At 48.2% G+C, this 16,350-nt stretch overlaps 1 protein-coding gene across 7 annotated transcripts in view; it reads left to right on the forward strand.

The window, feature by feature from the left end:
* The window catches only part of MOV10L1 (Mov10 like RISC complex RNA helicase 1), a 72,735-nt gene that overhangs the window by 10,330 nt on the left and 46,055 nt on the right, over positions 1–16,350 (forward strand). For 5 of the 7 annotated variants that reach the window (XM_045062544.1, XM_045062545.1, XM_003989414.6 and 2 more), the window contains exons 3-9: positions 2,032–2,194; positions 9,007–9,119; positions 9,681–9,868; positions 12,158–12,301; positions 12,794–13,035; positions 13,449–13,581; positions 14,906–15,100. In XM_045062544.1, the coding sequence (XP_044918479.1) occupies positions 2,032–2,194; positions 9,007–9,119; positions 9,681–9,868; positions 12,158–12,301; positions 12,794–13,035; positions 13,449–13,581; positions 14,906–15,100 (1,178 nt within the window). Of the gene's footprint in view, positions 1–2,031; positions 2,195–2,683; positions 3,852–9,006; positions 9,120–9,680; positions 9,869–12,157; positions 12,302–12,793; positions 13,036–13,448; positions 13,582–14,905; positions 15,101–16,350 lie in introns of those variants that run through there. The other 2 variants (XM_045062548.1, XM_011284356.4) reach the window with 2 other exon arrangements.

Raw genomic sequence — 16,350 nt, forward strand, 5'->3', positions numbered from 1 at the left:
ATGTTAATCTCTTAACAGATATGTGATTTACAAAATATTTTTTGTATTCTGTGGGTTAGTTTTCCAGTATTTCTTGATAGTGTCCTTCAGTACACAGAGGTTTTAAATTTTGGTGAAATCCAATTTATCCTTTTTTTAATTGCCTTTGCTTTTTTTTTTAATGTTTATTTATTTTTGAGAGAGAGAGACAGAGAGACAGAGAGACAGAGTGTGAGGGGGGAAGGGCAGAGAGAGAGGGAGACACAGAATCTGAAGCAGGCTCCAGGCTCTGAGCTGTCAGCATAAGGGCCCGACGTGGGGCTCGAACTCACAAATTGAGATCATGACCTGAACCAAAGTCAGACACTTAACCAGCTGAGCCACTCAGGTGCCCCTGGTCAACTTTATTTCTAAGTGTTTTACTCTTTTTGATGGTATTGTAAATGGAATTGTTTTCTCTTTTTTAAGTTTATTTATTTTGAGAGAGAGCACACGTGCATGTGGGAGGGGTGAAGGAGGGGGGGGAAAGAGAGAATCCCAAGCAGGCTCTGTGCTGCCAGTGCAGAGCCTGACACTGCACTCGAACTCAAAACCATGATACCATGACCTGAGCCAAAGTTGGACACTTAACTGAGCCACCCAGGTGCCCCATGGAATTGTGTTCTTAATTTCCTTTTTTGGAATGATCATTGCAAATGCATACAGATACAACTGATTTTTGTAGCCCTTTATCTGATATGCCATCTGCAAATATCTTTTCTCATTCCGTCTGTTGCCTTTTAGTTTTTTTGACTGTTTCCCTTGCAGTGCAGAAGCTTTTTATCTTGATGAGGTCCCAATAGTTCATTTTTGCTTTTAATTCCCTTGCCTTTGGAGAGGTGTTGAGTAAGAAATTGCTGCACTGAGGTCAAAGAGGTTTTTTCCTGCTTTCTCCTCTGGGGTTTTGATGGTTTCCTGTCTCACATTCAGGTCTTTCATCCATTTGGAGTTTATTTTTGTGTATGATGTAAGAAAGTGGTCTAGTTTCATCCTTGTGCATGCTGCTGTCCAGTTCTCCCACCATTTGCCAAAGAGACCGTCTCTTTTCCATTGGATATTCTTTCCTGCTTTATCAAAGATTAGTTGGCCATACATTTGTGGGTCCAGTTCTGGTCCCTGTTCTATTCCATTGGTCTATGTGTCTGTTTTTGTGCCAATACCATGCTGTCTTGATGATTATAGCTTTGTAGTAGAGGCTAAAGTCTGGGATTGTGATGCCTCCTGCTTTGGTTTTCTTCTTCAAAATTACTTTGGCTGTTCGGGGTCTTTTGTGGTTCCATACAAATTTTAGGATTGTTTGTTCTAGCTTTGAAAAGAATGCTGGTGCAATTTTGATTGGGATTGCATTGAATGTGTAGATTGCTTTGGGTTGCATTTGTATACACCAATAATGAAGCAACAGAAAGAAATAAAGAAACTGATCCCATTCACAATTGCACCAAGAATCATAAAATACCTAGGAATAAACCTAACCAAAGATGTAAAAGATCTGTACGCTGAAAACTATAGAAAGCTTATGAAGGAAATTGAAGAAGACACAAAGAAATGGAAAAACATTCCGTGCTCGTGGATTGGAAGACTAAATATCGTTCAACACTTTTTTTAAACAGAGGTAGCAAAATCCTTGCCTAGTTCCTTATCCTAGGGAAAAAGCTTTTAGTCTTACCATCATTGAGTGTGATGCTAGTTGTGGGTTTTTCATACATGGGCTTTATCATGTTGAGGAAGTCTCCTTACGTTCCTGGTTTGAGTGTTCTCTCGTGAGAGGATGTTGTTTTGTCAAATGCCTACCCAGTGTGAGGTGTATTCTATTGACTGGTATGTTGAACTGTCTTTGCATTCTGAATAAACGCGCCTTGAGTGTGGTGTGTAACCCTTTTAAAACACTGCCGTATTTGGTTTGCCGGTATTTGATGGAGCATTTTTAATTCTTATGTCCTAAGAGATACTGGCCTGCAGTTGCTTTTCTTGTGGTCCTCTTACGGTTTGAATAGTGGTTCGTTTGTCTTACAGGTGGAAGCTGTCTCTGATAAATGGGAAGATGACGGCCAAAACCGCAGCAGAGGGCTGTCAGACTCCAGCCCCCGAGTGCTGATTGGCTGTGTGACGTCGCTGATGGAAGGTGCTGGCTACATCAGTCAGACCACGTACTTCTCTCTGGAGAGTGTTTGTGAGGGTATGTCAGATGGCTTTCTACTTAAATTGAAGGTTAGGTTTTGTGGGGGTTTTTTTAATTTTGTGACTGAGATTTGAGACGGCTATACATATTGAAAGGGTCAAATTTGAGCATGCTTTGTTGCGAGGGTTTTAGACTAGAACGGCTTCACCAGGCACTGGCTCCAAGTGGTGTAGGTGGTATAGACTGCTGTGATTTGTTTTGTGTCATTTGTTGAATGGAGTCACAATCTTCCGGGTAATTGTTCTTTCCACAGAAGTATTGTTCCCGACGTAAGTCAACAGTGTTGCAGACGTATAAGGGGACTGTTCTCACAGTACTTCAAATGGGTTAACACAGGGCTTGGGGATAACTTTGTACCTCTCCACAAGTATGTGTCGGGTTGTTTTTTTTTTTAGCTGAACTCAAATTTTGTTTTTATATCTAAATGAAGAATTTGTTGATGCCATTTTTGAGTTTGACTCAACAACCATTTGTTGTGTACCTGCTCTCTCCCAATGAGAGACAGACCTGTACACGTCTTGGAATTGGGCAGGAATTGGAAAAGCTGCCTGGAGGAGGTGCTTCTTGAGCTGACTTCCAGCTGCTCACCCTGCCAGCCCCACATAGAGACATGGAGAAGAGCCGGAATTCTCTCCCACCTTGGCTGCCAGGGAGCCCAGTGCAGGAGGGCGGTTAGGTCAGCCCACCAGGCAGCTTGCTTGTCTGCTTTTCTCGGATGTAAAAGCCAGGACTCTGACCTTTATTGGTAACCCTAGGAGTTTCCGGAATGAAATTGTTAGGTGGCTGGGATTTAAAATTTTCTGTTCTGTCAGAGAAACTGTCAATTCTGGAAAAACTGATCCTACAGTTGCTCAGCTCCAAAGGGAATCCCTAGGTCCCCGTAACTACGCCAATAGGAAGTCACTCCCAGACTGGGACATGGTTCATGCTGCAGCGATTGCGGGAAGGTACAGAAGTAGTTCACCACGAGGACTGGCACCTGAGGCATAGGTGGAGGGATTTCCCCGCACAGTCTCCCGTCTTCTTGAGCTGAGAGAGTCCAAATTGTTGATGACCTGCCATAGACAGCAAGAAGAACATTCTTGAAAGAGAAAACACGACACGAAGAAAGGTAACGGGAATCCAAAGCAGAGGTTGCAGACCTTTTCTGGATATGGCCAGATGGTAGAGCTTGTGGGCCACGTGCTCTCTGCTAGCTCCTTACCTCTGGGTTGGGGCTAGCATGGACACAGCGGTCAGCAGCGCCTGAGTGGAAAGGCGCAGGTTTATTTACGAGAACAGGAGGCAGGCTGCCATGCGAATGTCTGATCTGAAGGTAAGAAGAGGAAGAATTGGGCTAGGTGTTTTGTTCCCCTAAGGGAGAGTCAGAATATATGGTCTCTTTCTTGGCAGCCATTCAGCAGATGTTGGAAGGCCGTCTCCCGACCCACTGCTCGTAGAATCTGTTCTGGTGGGAGGGGGAGTCGACAGCACAGTGTTCTCTGCTCTGCGAGAACTGCGTGAGTGACGTGATGGGACAGGAGGCGGACCGGCTTGGGGTGCCTCTAGGGCACAGGAAGGCTCAGCCTCCCTGAGTGCAGAGCAGACCAAGGGCTCTGTGGGGAGGGTCCAGGTGAAGCACAGATGATGTCCCAAACCTTCCAAGGTAACCTGGGTGAGTCAGTTCAGTTATGTACAGTACCTTGAGCAGAGGAGGACGACAAGATGTGACTGAGGAAGGGGTGTCACTGGGGAGAGGTGGGAACCTGTGAATATTGAACAGTGAAGGTGGGAGGTAGGGTCTCAGGATCACTGGCTCCCCGAAGTCTCAGACTACAGGGGTAGTGGTGGCCATCAGCCCAGTTTTGTAGATGACATTTCAGATCTAGGCCCAAAGATAACACTCATGGGAATTCTTTTTCTCTCTCTCTCTTTTTTTTTTAATATAAACTCTGTCCTCTGTATGGGGCTCGAACTTACAACCTGAAGATCAAGAGTCACATTCTTTACCCATTGAGCCAGCCAGGTGCCCTATTTTCTACTCATAGGAATTCTTAACATCAGTAGCAGGGCTCAAGCTGTTTTACACATGAATATCCATTGAATCCTTAACCGTTTTGGCCAAGGCAGAAAGGGAGTTAAACACTCAGCCTAAAGCAGGCTCTGTTGTGCTCTGTCCTGTAACATTTGAGGCTGGTCACTCGGTTGTGGTGACCGGCCTGTGACTTGTGCAATGTGTTTAGCAGCATCCGTGACCTCTGCCCACTAGATGCAAGTAACTGCCATCCCAACCCCCGGCTATGACACTCCAGAACGTCTGCAGACTTGGCTGCCACATGGCCCCTGGGGGACACAATGGCCCTGGGTGGGAATCACTGGCCTAATGGGTCTAAAGTCTGTACGATGGATCTGCTTCTTCTTTATTTCCAGGGTGAGCACTGGTCAGCCCAATGGCACCTGCATATCCACATAACCAGTGTGGCCTGAGCTCTCAGCCTGGGTCATTAGTCAGGTTGTTTCTTTACTTTCACATTAAACTGATTTACGGACCCACTTGTGAGATAAAGAGTGAATCCCTTGGATCCTTTCTGAGATCTTTCACTAGGCCCAAGAACCCAATGCCACACACGTCATACAGGGTGCTGTGCCCTGCGTCAGGGTGCTCTTTAGTGGCCAGTGTGCCTCTACAGGGACTGCTCTTCATCTGCAACGTCCCTGAGGTCCTCAGATGTTCTGTCTGAAAACCTCTACCCAGTCGCTGGCCCCCTCCTTCCTGGGTCGAAACAGATCTCTGACAACCACCCTCTCCCTTGGCCAGAGTTCTTTATCCTTTGGAACCACACAGTCTCTGATGCCTTTCTGCATCCACCCCTTTCTGCCCCCAGGCCTGCCCAGTATGGACTGCCCAGCCTGGCCCTCTGGCTTCTGGTTGGGATTAGCCAGCACCTACCAGTCAGCAGAAGAGAGGGGAGCAAGGTTAGGATCACACCCCCACCTCACACTGTGACTATGGCTGTATTCCTCTCCAGTGGCCAGAGCTATAGCCAGGGTGACCAGATAAGTTAGGATCAAGATTGGTACACAGGTGAGCTGTAGAAAGGGGTGTTAAAATTAATTAAAATTAAATCATTTTTGAAATAGTTGCATATCAATTAACGGATTGATCCGTGGTGGACCTTTAAAGTAGCATAATTCGGAAATTGCAAAACCTGAAATTCTTTTTAGAAAACAAATACTTGGGTCTATTAAAACAGCTTAATAGTATGGAAACCAATTTGTCAATAAATTTCATATAAAAAATAAAATAAAATAAAATATAAAAAAAACAGCTTAATATTTATTACTTAGTCATTGCATTCTTGGTACATAATATCTTAGTTTCTCAGTGTTTGTAACACCATGTCACTGGTATTCTAAAAAATAATACGCATTTTTCAGTGTCTTAATTTTATTTTTGTATACGGTGGTCTGGAATCTTCTTCAAAGTGGTATTGTATGGTTGATGAATGTGAAACTGAAACCTTTGACTGCGTCTCCCTGTAGGCCGTAACGTTTTTAATTGAGGAAATACTAGTAAGCTCGGAACAAGTTCTGCTAAATGTAAGATAAAGTCCAGGGTTTTTTCTTTTGAAATGTAGAACTATCTCAGGCCAGATGTTTTCACAGGTACTGGTTTTTTTTTTTTTGTCTTGTTTGCCTTTATGAGTACAAAGGTATTCCAATATTATCATAAACTAAAACCTATCAAATAAGTTGTCTCTATGATTTTTTTGAATGCTACACCAAATTTGGATATTGTAAATTTATAGGTCTCATCAATTTCATTCATTCCATCACAGAATATCCACTTACCCAATAAAAAGTAAAGGGCTTTGGGGTGCCTGGGTGGCTCAGTCGGTTGAGCGTCCAACTCTTGATGTTGGCTCAGGTCATAATCTCATGGTTCATGAGTTCAAGCCCCGTTTCAGGCTTTGTGCTGCAGTGAGGAGCCTGCTTGGGATTTCTTTTCCTCTCTCTCTTCCCCTTCCCCCCACGTGTGCTTGCTCTGTTCAAAAATAAATAAACTTTTTTTTAAGTAAAGGGCTTTGTTAGAAGACTCTTTTTTTAAATTTTTTTTAATGTTTATTTTTGATAGAGACAGAGCATGAGCTAGGGAGGGGCAGAGAGAGAGGGAGACACAGAATCCGAAGCAAGCTCCAGGCTCCGAGCTGTCAGCACAGAGCCCAACGCAGGGCCCAAACCCACAAACCACGAGATCATGACCTGAGCCGAAGTCGGACGCTCAACCAACTGAGCCACGCAGGTGCCCCTAGAAGACTCTTTTGACACAAGTTGGGATAGTGTTGAATCCAGTCATAAGACTTCAGCTTTAATCTGCATGTGCCATGCAGGCTCCTGGGGTCTCATTATTTCATTTCCTTCATTGTTTTGGTGCAGATCAGTGTCACTGTCTTCCTGTTTACAAGCTGTATCTCCTTTTTTCTTTCTTTCTTTCTTTCTTTCTCTTTCTTTCTTTTTCTTTCTTTCTCTTTCTTTCTTTCTCTCTCTCTTTCTTTCTTTCTTTCTTTCTTTCTTTCTTTCTTTCTTTCTTTCTTTCTTTCTTTTTCTTTCTTCCATTCTTTCTTTCTTTCTCTTTCTCTCTCTCTTCCTTTCTTTCTCTCTTCCTTCCTTCCTTCAAGAGAACACGAGTGGGGGGAGGGGGAAGAGAATCTTAAGTAGGCTCCACACTCAGTGCGGAGCCCAGTACAGGGCTCGATCCCACAACCCCAGGACCATGACCTCAGCTAAAATCAAGAGTCAGATGCTCAACCGACTAAGACACCCAGGCTGCCTCAAGCTGTATTTTCAATAACTGCAACTTACAAAAGACCTCAAAAGCTGAAAATTTTTGGTTCCACATTTTATTCAGTACTTTGATTAAATATTCCCAACCGATTTTGAACAAAGCGTAATCAAAATTTAGAGGTCTCACTTAAAACACGAAAAGGAGCACCATCGTAGGTTTGGTTGATTTGCAAAGTGCATCTGCAAAGGTTCAAACGTCTGTGAAATTCGGATGGTGGAGCAGCAGACAAACCAGGGCTGCTAGACCCAGCGGTTTTGGTGGTTTTGTTAAGATGACTTTTGTCATAGAAGTTTTATGGTTTGGCTGCCTCTATGTGTCTGTGAGCGCATCTAAATCTTAACTGCTACAGCTTGTGTCCCAGCTCATTGGACACCGCGGCATGTGTGGAAGCAAGCGTGACTTTACACACCACGGTTCCAAGTACATTTTTGCCTGTTAGCTTTTTTAACGTGTCAGGATCTTGTTTGTGTGATGGTGCTTTATTACTGTTTTATCAAAACTTGTTTTCATGTTGTACTATAAAAACAAATAATGTTACCTCCAGTGTTGAATTTCTAAACCGAATTCACAGTGATGTCAGAAATGTTTCCTTCGACAGAGTGATCTTCCACAGTCTTTACTTTGATTCCATAATTCTGATGGGGAAAGAAAATCAAACTGTTACTTGAATTTGCTTCACTGTTTTCGCTTTGAAGTAACTTTTATCCAACTGACACATTGCTCCATTTTTCACGTATGTCACGTATGTCTAAGAGATTTGGAATAAAAATTTAGCAGAATTGTATTAAACAGTTATTTGATAAATGAAGCCATGGTTTATCAAACAACATATAAACGTGTCTCTACGGTCTGTTAAATTGTGCTTCTGGGAGTGTCCTCTTAAAATACCACCTCACGTGGAAGCCGGTGCTCCAGCACGTTTGTCTCTTCTGGTTTCTTGCCACCAGTGCTGCCCCCGTGACCCTCGTGCTGATCAGTAGATGTCAGCAGATGTTTGGGCTCTAGGTGTTGATCCCCAGCTTTCTTGAGAAACAAAGTCAGTTTTAAATTATGCACTTTTGTTTTCTGAACGGATTGCTGTCAAAAGTATTTATCGGGGGGCACCTGGCTGGCTCAGTCGGTAGAGCGTGTGACTCTTGATCTTGGAGTCATGAGTTTGAACCCCACGTTGGGGGTGGAGCCTACTTAAAAAAATGAAGTATTTTTAAAAGAAGTATTTATTGCAAAATAACAAAAAGCTTCTAATCGGTAGTAGCTTTACACCAAGCATCATAGCAAACCTGTTCAGACCACTTGTGTTTTACCTCAGGAAGGTTAAGCCATGTCATGTCACCGAACCTACAGTTTCCCAACATTCCCACCCACCCTGCCAGCTGTGGCCCAGTGGCACCTTGCATCCTGCAGGCCATAGCACAGCTACCTGGCACACCTGGGATCTGGCAAGGGCACAGAGTACTCCCCAACTCTCTGAGCACACTTCCCTTTGTCACCGAGTACTCTGTGTGTACCTGATGGGGAGGGGACTCACACTGTTTCTGGAAAGAGTTGGCACAGAGGCGTGCCCACCTAGTAGAGAAACCACACATGTGCCTGCCCTCCCTAGAAGCTGGAGGTGTAAGAAATTTGCTGCTCAGCTTGTTTTGCTGCAGTCGTTAGTAATACTTGTGAAAACAGTGGGCGCCATTTGAAAGCAGATAGGATCCTGAGACCGTACGGCCCAGGTGTGTGACCGCGCTGGCCACAGCCCTCCCCGATTTCCCTGCCTTTGCCCTCGCAGGCAAGAGAAGGTAAAGCTGCGGAAAGGTTGGTCTTGTAACATCGTCTGCTCCGTTCAACTGGGTGAACCTAGTTGAGAACTAAGACTGGTAAACTGCTCGTTAGAGAGGACGGAACTGGTTTCAGTGAATCAGAACTTCAGAATGAATTGCACACGTTGATAATTACCAGCATTACTGAGTAAGCACCATGGTTTCCCTGCCTGCAGGTTTCCAGCCCTGCAAGGGAGACTGGGTGGAGGCAGAGTACTGGATCCGGCCAGGCACCTGGATCAGCGAGGCCATCTCTGTGAAGCCGCTGAGGTACAAGCGCGTGGACAGGGTAGGTGTTGGCCCTCGCTTGCCCTCGTCCTCCTGCGTTTCCACAGCCCGGGCTTCTCCTGGGTGCGTTGGGAAGTCAAGCTAAGTAAGGCTCAGTCTTGGCCAAAAAGCCCCCGTTTCCCTGCCGAGAGCACTGGTTTCCGCGGGGACATAATTGGAGGTCGCCTGGCTCACTCATCCCGTGAAACTCTAAGCTCTGTAGTTGGCACAGCATGTGAAAGTGTGACCGCTGGGACTGAGTGGGGTGGGTGCGGGACTGGCGCCTGCCCGTGACAGCGGGTGTGCTCGGCCACTGGACACTGGGGCTGAGGGTGCTGCCTGACACGCTCCCACCGTGCTACCTCGGCCTTGGCTCCGGGGTCCTTCCACTTTCGTGAAATCATCATGGCTTTGCTTCTCTGAGACCAGCCCCCCCGCCCCCCCCTACCCACCAGAGGTTGGACTTGGTCTACAGTGGGGCCCAGGGAAGGTGTTGCCCCTCGGTTCAACAAGTGTTTCTGGTCTCGGAGGGAGGCCCCCGGCACGCACACGTCTGAACAGCTGTCTGCTGCTGCGCTCACAGGTCTGCATTTCTAGCCTCTGTGGGAAAAACGGGGTGATAGACGACAGCATCTTTTTCACCTTGGACTCTCTGAAACTTGCTGAAGGGTATGTGCCTCGAAGACATGACATGGTCAGTGCCGTGGTGGTGGAGAGCAGCCAGTCATGCTACGTCTGGAGAGCCCTGTGCATGACCCCAGTGAAAAGACGGTAATGGGGAAATGGCTTTCTTCTCTGGGAAGGGAGAGGCCCAATATAAGTGTACTTTAAGAGTTGCTTGAATAACCTCAGGTCATAGCCTGTCCAAATCCTGAACTGGGTAGTTAAAGGGAGAGTATCTTCTGGAAGGTTTTCAGCGGTCTCTGTGTCTGATTGAAATTCGAGTTAATGGTTCCTTCTTAACCCTTAGTCTTATTGGCAGTGTTCACATTCTGGTGGGTTCTTATATCTTTTGTTCGTCTTTCACAGGTTGGCGTTTTTTTTAAAAGTGTTGAACATAGTAGGTTCTTAGAATTGTTGAATTTCTTTCATTCTATGGCCCCAGTAATCTCCCACCTTGTCCACGTGTGTGTATGACACACAGTGGGGCCTCCCCTGAGCTCCCAGTGTAAACGGCAGCCTTGCCCTGCCTCCTGCCCTGTCCTCTGCCCGCTTTCTCTCCTTAGCACTTAACCTCCGGTGAGCTTGCTCTACGTGTCCCTTAGTGACTCTGTTTATCCTCTCCTAGAGGATAAACTTAGAATGCAGGTTCTATGCCGGAAGGAATTTGTGTCCTGTGTCCTGCTCTGCGCTGAGCACCTACCTCTGTCCGTGCACCTCGGGAGTGGGGCACATGTGGGGACTGTGAGGAGCAGCACCGCGGGGAGTGCCACTGGGTCACGGATGGACCGCCTGGCTCAAGGCTGTGGAGATGTGTGGGGTGGGGAGACTGCCATGTGGGAACCTTGCCCCACCCTATGTAGCAATCACTGTCACCCTTGGCCGCTCGGTGCCCCCCGTTCCCCTGCCCCACAGGACCCTGCTTCCCGCTGGAGAATGACTCAGGCCCACCTGTGGGGCAGCGAAGCCAGACGCATTGCCCTTACCTCCTCTCACAGCCCAAGAAGGCCTGGGAGGCACAGGAGTTCTAGTGTCAGCTCCCTCTGATGGACCCAGTGGTGCGAGCGTGAGACAGGCAGGCCTCGCTGCCCAGGGTTGGTGCCACGAGAGGAGAGTGGTTCCCGCCCGCATCTGAGTTGGGCTCTTGGGCCTCCTGCTAGCTCTGTCCTGCTCCCACCAGGCAGCAGCCCAAAGCCCTGGGGCAGGAGTGGGCAACTGGTCACTTGGAGCCACCACCCAATTTAAGGAAACACCCGTATCGTGAAAACAGGCGCTTCCACGGCTCTTCATTTAAGCTCAGAAATGCTTGAAAACAACACTGCATTTAACTAGGCTCCTGATTGCCCTGGGCACAGGAGGGTTGTAGGATGGTGACCGGTCCATGACTGACCGTCGACAGAAAGCAGTTGCCATCTTAGGCCTCGGGGTCAAGTATATTCATTGGAATGACTTACGGTTTGTCTCCTCTTCTAGATTCTTATTGCCCAATCTGGGTTTTTTTAAACATTTACTTTTTAACATGCCCTGTGGCTTACCGATTTGCTGTTTTGGTGGCTCACAGTGGGTGTGGACTAGCATCGTTGAGTGGGCAGGGGCACCACCAGTGGGCTCCCCGGCTGTGGATGGTTAGTTTCTGGGGAGTCTCCTCAGGTGGCCCCCAGGCTGCAGTGGACTCAGATGTAGGTCTGGGGGTGCTCATTCTCCTTGGGGAGGGTCCCTCTAATCGCAGACAGATCGCATGAGGCTTCTCCCTTGACTGTTGACCTCCTCAAATAGTCATCTTCACGGGCAAGAGAGGTGTCCCCGCTTCGTTGCTGACTCTGGTCAGAGCGGGGGGTCAGCAGGTGAGCGGTGGATGAAGGGAATTTGCTGGATCCCGGGGAACTCACAGCCAGTGGGCAGTCAGTGCCCATTTCCCGAGTTTGTAACAGACGAATGTCCCGCCCTTCACAAGCTCAACAAATGCCCTCTGTGTGCCCAGCTCTGTTCTAGCCCCAGGAGTACTGCCTTGGACAGAGAAGACCCGTGTTTCTGCCCTGGGAGAGTTGGGAGAGTTTAGGTGCTGTCACCCCACTCAGGTTTCCTGTGCCCAGAGAAGAGGCTGCTGGGGGCAGCACGGGGCATCAAGGCTCTGTGTGTGTGGGTTCCCTCCATGAGCTGGACTCCATTCCACAGCGTTGGCCCCGTGTGTGCTCCCCACTCACACCCACAGTCTGCCTGCCCAGTTGAATGTCCAAAAGACAGTCCCAATTGATGAGCGCAAAGGCCGAGCTTCTGCTCTCCGGATGCAGTTCCTCCTGCTGTCTTCCCCATCCCAGTTCCCTGGGTGCTGGGGAGAAGGGGGAGTGGTGCTTTAGGACACCTGCCACAGTGATGCTGTTCTATGGGTGCTCTCTCCAGGGACTCCTCTGCCTTTGAAGAGACTGCCGACGAGTTCCTTGGAGCACTTTTACTGAAGAACAAAGGTGACATCGAAGTCACGAGGTTGACAAATTTTGGAACGTTAAAAGAAGGAGAAAGTAAAAATATGGTGATCTGGATAGAGTAAGTTTAGCGCTCAAATAAAGTTACATTTAACAGGTTTTAGATTGTGATTTAAGAATTTCTGTAGAATAGGGGCGCTTGGGTGGCTCATTTGGTTAAGCATCTGACTTCGGCTCAGGTTATGATCTCATGGTTCAAGAGTTCAAGCCCCACATCGTGCTCTGTGCTGTCAGCGTGGAGCCCATTTCAGATCCGCTGTCTCCCAATCTCTCTGCCCCTCTCCTGCTCCCCTGCCCCCCGACTCATGTGCTGTCTCTCAAAAATAAATATTTAAAAAAAAATTTTTTAAAGAATTTCTGTAGAACCAACTTTACTTTGTTCATTTTTTCCTTTATGGAAATCTTTTAGCTTTTTAGCCTAAAATATTCTTTTTACTTTCAAAGGTATTTACAGTCATCTCTCACTCATCAGATTGAATTCTGTGTTTTATGGTAGCTGATTATTTTAGCTTCAGGATCTTATCTGTATTCATGGCTCATTTTCTTTTTCCAGGAATAAAGGAGACATTCCTCAAAACTTAGTCAGCTGTAAACTGGCTGGCTGGGACAAAGCTAAACAGTTCAGATTTCAAATGCTGGATAAAGGCCAGACATGCCCGGCAGGGTCTCTTGTTCCTATTCCTGAGAAGAAGAATTTTTCAGATAAAAATATTAACTTTCTAGACAGCCACCAAAAAAACAAAACCTCTCAGGCGTCAGAGAGCAGTTTGGTGAACAACGGAGACATCTCACCAGGTAGACGTTTCACCTGTTACCGTGTTCGGCCAGCTGGGGCTTGGCTGCCTGTGTGCCCTGCTGGGCCCGCGTGACAATGAAGCTGCTCTGGGGGGGGCCGGGGGCCCGCGTGGCCAGAGCACTCCAGCCGGTGCAACGGATTATACTGCGAGCTTTTTGGTTCTGGGCTCTTCTCTGATGTTTCGTGGCTGAGGAGAAGAGCAGAAATAGCTCGACAGATCCCAGAAGTGCTTCAGACGTGCTGGTTCCCGTGAATAGTTCTGAACTCGGGAAAGGCTGCCCGCTGTCCGCTGCTGTCTGGTGCTTTGGCTGTGTGCGTGCCTGTCTGTGGGTGAGCGTTCCTGTCTGCGAGCACCTGCCGTCAGGAGCAGCCTACCCCTTGATCTCATTTTGGTTTAAATTCCATCTCCCAGATGACTGTACCTGTAAAGGAGAAAACGGAGACAAAGAAAAGGCAACACCAAGGAAGCAGGCGACGGAGCTGGACCCCGGAGGGCTCATCCCTCCAGGTGGAAAAACCCTCATCGTGATTATGTGTGACGCAAAGTATGTGGCTGGAGGGTCGGGAGGGAGTTTACTTTGGGAACATTTGTACATTCGTCTCTGTAGATTTCCTGTGTGATGCTTCTAGGTTGGAGGTTATAGAATATTCCTAACTGTTTTGATGAGACAAAACCTTGAGAAAAATCAGTGGGGAGAAAATGGCTTTAGTGAGTTTACCGACCCAAGGAGTTGCTCCCCAAGCCTGACCCGCTGCCCCCACCCTGTTCACCCGGCTTCTGACCCTCAGTCCTGTTGTGCACTCTCAGCCTCTGCTCCTCCGTTCCCCTCACACTCCTGCTCCCTCAGCTGAGGCCTTTTTGCCCTCCACCTCCACCTCCACCTCCACCTGGGCAGCTGGCCCCGATGCAGGCTCCCGGGGCAGGGGGCTGAGGCCTCCCTCCCTGTGCAGGCTGCGTGCAGCAGGCAGGCGAGCCTGAGGGTCCTTCTCCTCCTCTGCCTCCTTTCCTGAATCCCGAGCTCCCCAACCCTGCCTGCTTGCTCCCCACCGCCCGCTGGTCCCGCCAGCTGGGCATCTGGGCTGCAGGCCTCTTCCTCTCTCAGTAGTCCTCTACGTTGCTAATTCTAAATCTTTTCTAAAATGGAACTCTGGGAGCACCTGGGTGGGTCAGTGAGTTAAGCGTCCAGCGCTTGATCTAAGCTCAGGTCGCAATCCCAGGATCGTGAGATCAAGCCCCGCATAGGGCTCTGCGCCAACAGCCTGGAGCCTGCTTGGGATTCTCTCTCTCCCTGTCTCTCTGCCCTTCCCCCACCTGTGCGTGTGCAGTCTCTCTTAAAATAAATAAATCATCGTCGTCATTAAAATGTGACTCTGATTACGCCGCCACCTTGCTTCAAACCCATGGATGACTGACCATTCACACAGATTGCCCTTCAGTCAGCGGTACGTGGTGCCACCACTTTAAAGGATCCCTTGAATGTGACGATAAGAGATCTGCGAAAAGGCAGTAGGTGGGCACAATGTGTGGAGCGTCCAGTAGAACCTGAATTACAGCAGCAGGAGGAAATTGGGCAGAAAGCAAAGTGAAAACAAGATTTCTGGTAACATTGTACGTGTTCTGATTAAAATTTGACGACACTGTCTTTCCTGTTGTTCTTAAGTTTGAGAATTACAGCTTATGTGGCCGATTTGATCATAGGAAAATGATGTGTTCCTTGCTTCTGAAAGTTCCTTTTTTCCTTTGAGAAGAATTAGTAAAAACTACAGGTGACCGTGGTTTCGTAGCCCGTGTCACACACGCGCACGAAGGGAAACTGTCCGGCCCGCTTGTCTTCTGACCACGACTCTGATGCGTTTTGTCTTCTCAAGGAGCCCAGGCCGCTGCAGGGAGCTCCTCCTGCTCTGCTTCTCCAGCTTCACGATCGGGCGGTTCCTGGAGGTGAACGTGGTCAGCGGGGAGGAGTCTCTAATAGCCGTCCGAGAACCGTTTTCCTGGAAGAAGTCTAAAACCACTCCCACGTTAACATCCACAAAAGCTACAGTTGTCGTGACCACACAGAAAAGGTACCGTGAGCAGAAAAGACCTCAGGATCCGCAGTGCGCTCGTGGGGTGTGAGAGACGCGTGTGGCTGCTGTGTTGTTGGAGAGCGGCGGTGGGGGGGCACTGTGGCGGGCGCCTCTTTCAGTCGCCTTACTTGGGGGAGGGGTGTGTTTTCACGATGCTCGTCAAGTTTTGTCTGCAGAATGGCTCTACAGTGTGAGGACGGAGTAGTAGGCTGTGTCCCCCCTCCGCCCCCAACTCCACCCCGGCTGCTCCCCACCCCACCCCCCAGCTTCCTATGTTCCCAGCAGCCCAGCCTGGCTACTGAGACATCCCGCATCCCACACGGGCACCCGGAGGCACCCGTCAGCAAGGGGGCCACAAGATGTGGCTGGTGGGCGACCGCCCAGGCAGGGACTGAGGGAGAGGCTTCCAGAAAGTGCTACAGGACAACATCCTCCGTCTGCTGCTGCTGGACCCAGAAATCTCCACAAAGCAGATTGTTTTGAAGTTTGGTGCCAGAAAATCGGACAGGGATGTGAGGACGATTCCCGACTTTGCTCAGTGATGTGAAGACTCCCCCACCCCCACCCCCCCGCTGTAGGAACTGACAGGTTTAACCTCGGTCCTGCCCAGAGTTCCTGGAGTAACGGGTATTTCCCTTCTAATATTAGAAAACCCTGAATGTCAGGTCACATTTTTGCCCAGTAACGATTTAAGGTAAGGTGTGAAGGATGTTGCTAATTTGCAGACTAAAGAAAATATTAGAGTAGTATGTGGTTGGCTTTGGGGTTGTATCATTATTTGAATCCAGCACTGCCACCAAGGTGCTGTGTGACCTTGGGCTCGTTTCTTAGCCTTTCTGAACCTCAGTCTCATTCATAAAACGATAGTCTCTCCCTCACTTGGTTACAAAGATTAAATGAGGTGAGATATGTAAAAGACATAGTTTCCAACATGGAGTGATCAGTAGCGATCAGTAAGGAGTAAGAACCATTGGTCGTGGAAAGGACATGTTCTGGGGATGGAACGTGGAACACGAGAGCAGTTACCGTAGCCTATAGGCAGGAAAACATCCTGAATGATAAGGCCTGAGTTATAGGAACGTTTAAGAACCCCAGATTGTCACATAGTGGTACGCCAGGCAACTTTCTAGTTATCATTTGGCTTTAACTAGAGGAATGCACTGGACCAACAGTCCCCTGACCAGCTGCTTCCCTGTTTGCTGTGTGGGAGTGTCTCTAAAGCAGGAGACACTGGTTTCCTGTTGGCA

This window comes from Felis catus, chromosome B4 (genome assembly GCF_018350175.1).
Source record: "Felis catus isolate Fca126 chromosome B4, F.catus_Fca126_mat1.0, whole genome shotgun sequence".
NCBI lineage: Eukaryota > Metazoa > Chordata > Mammalia > Carnivora > Felidae > Felis > Felis catus.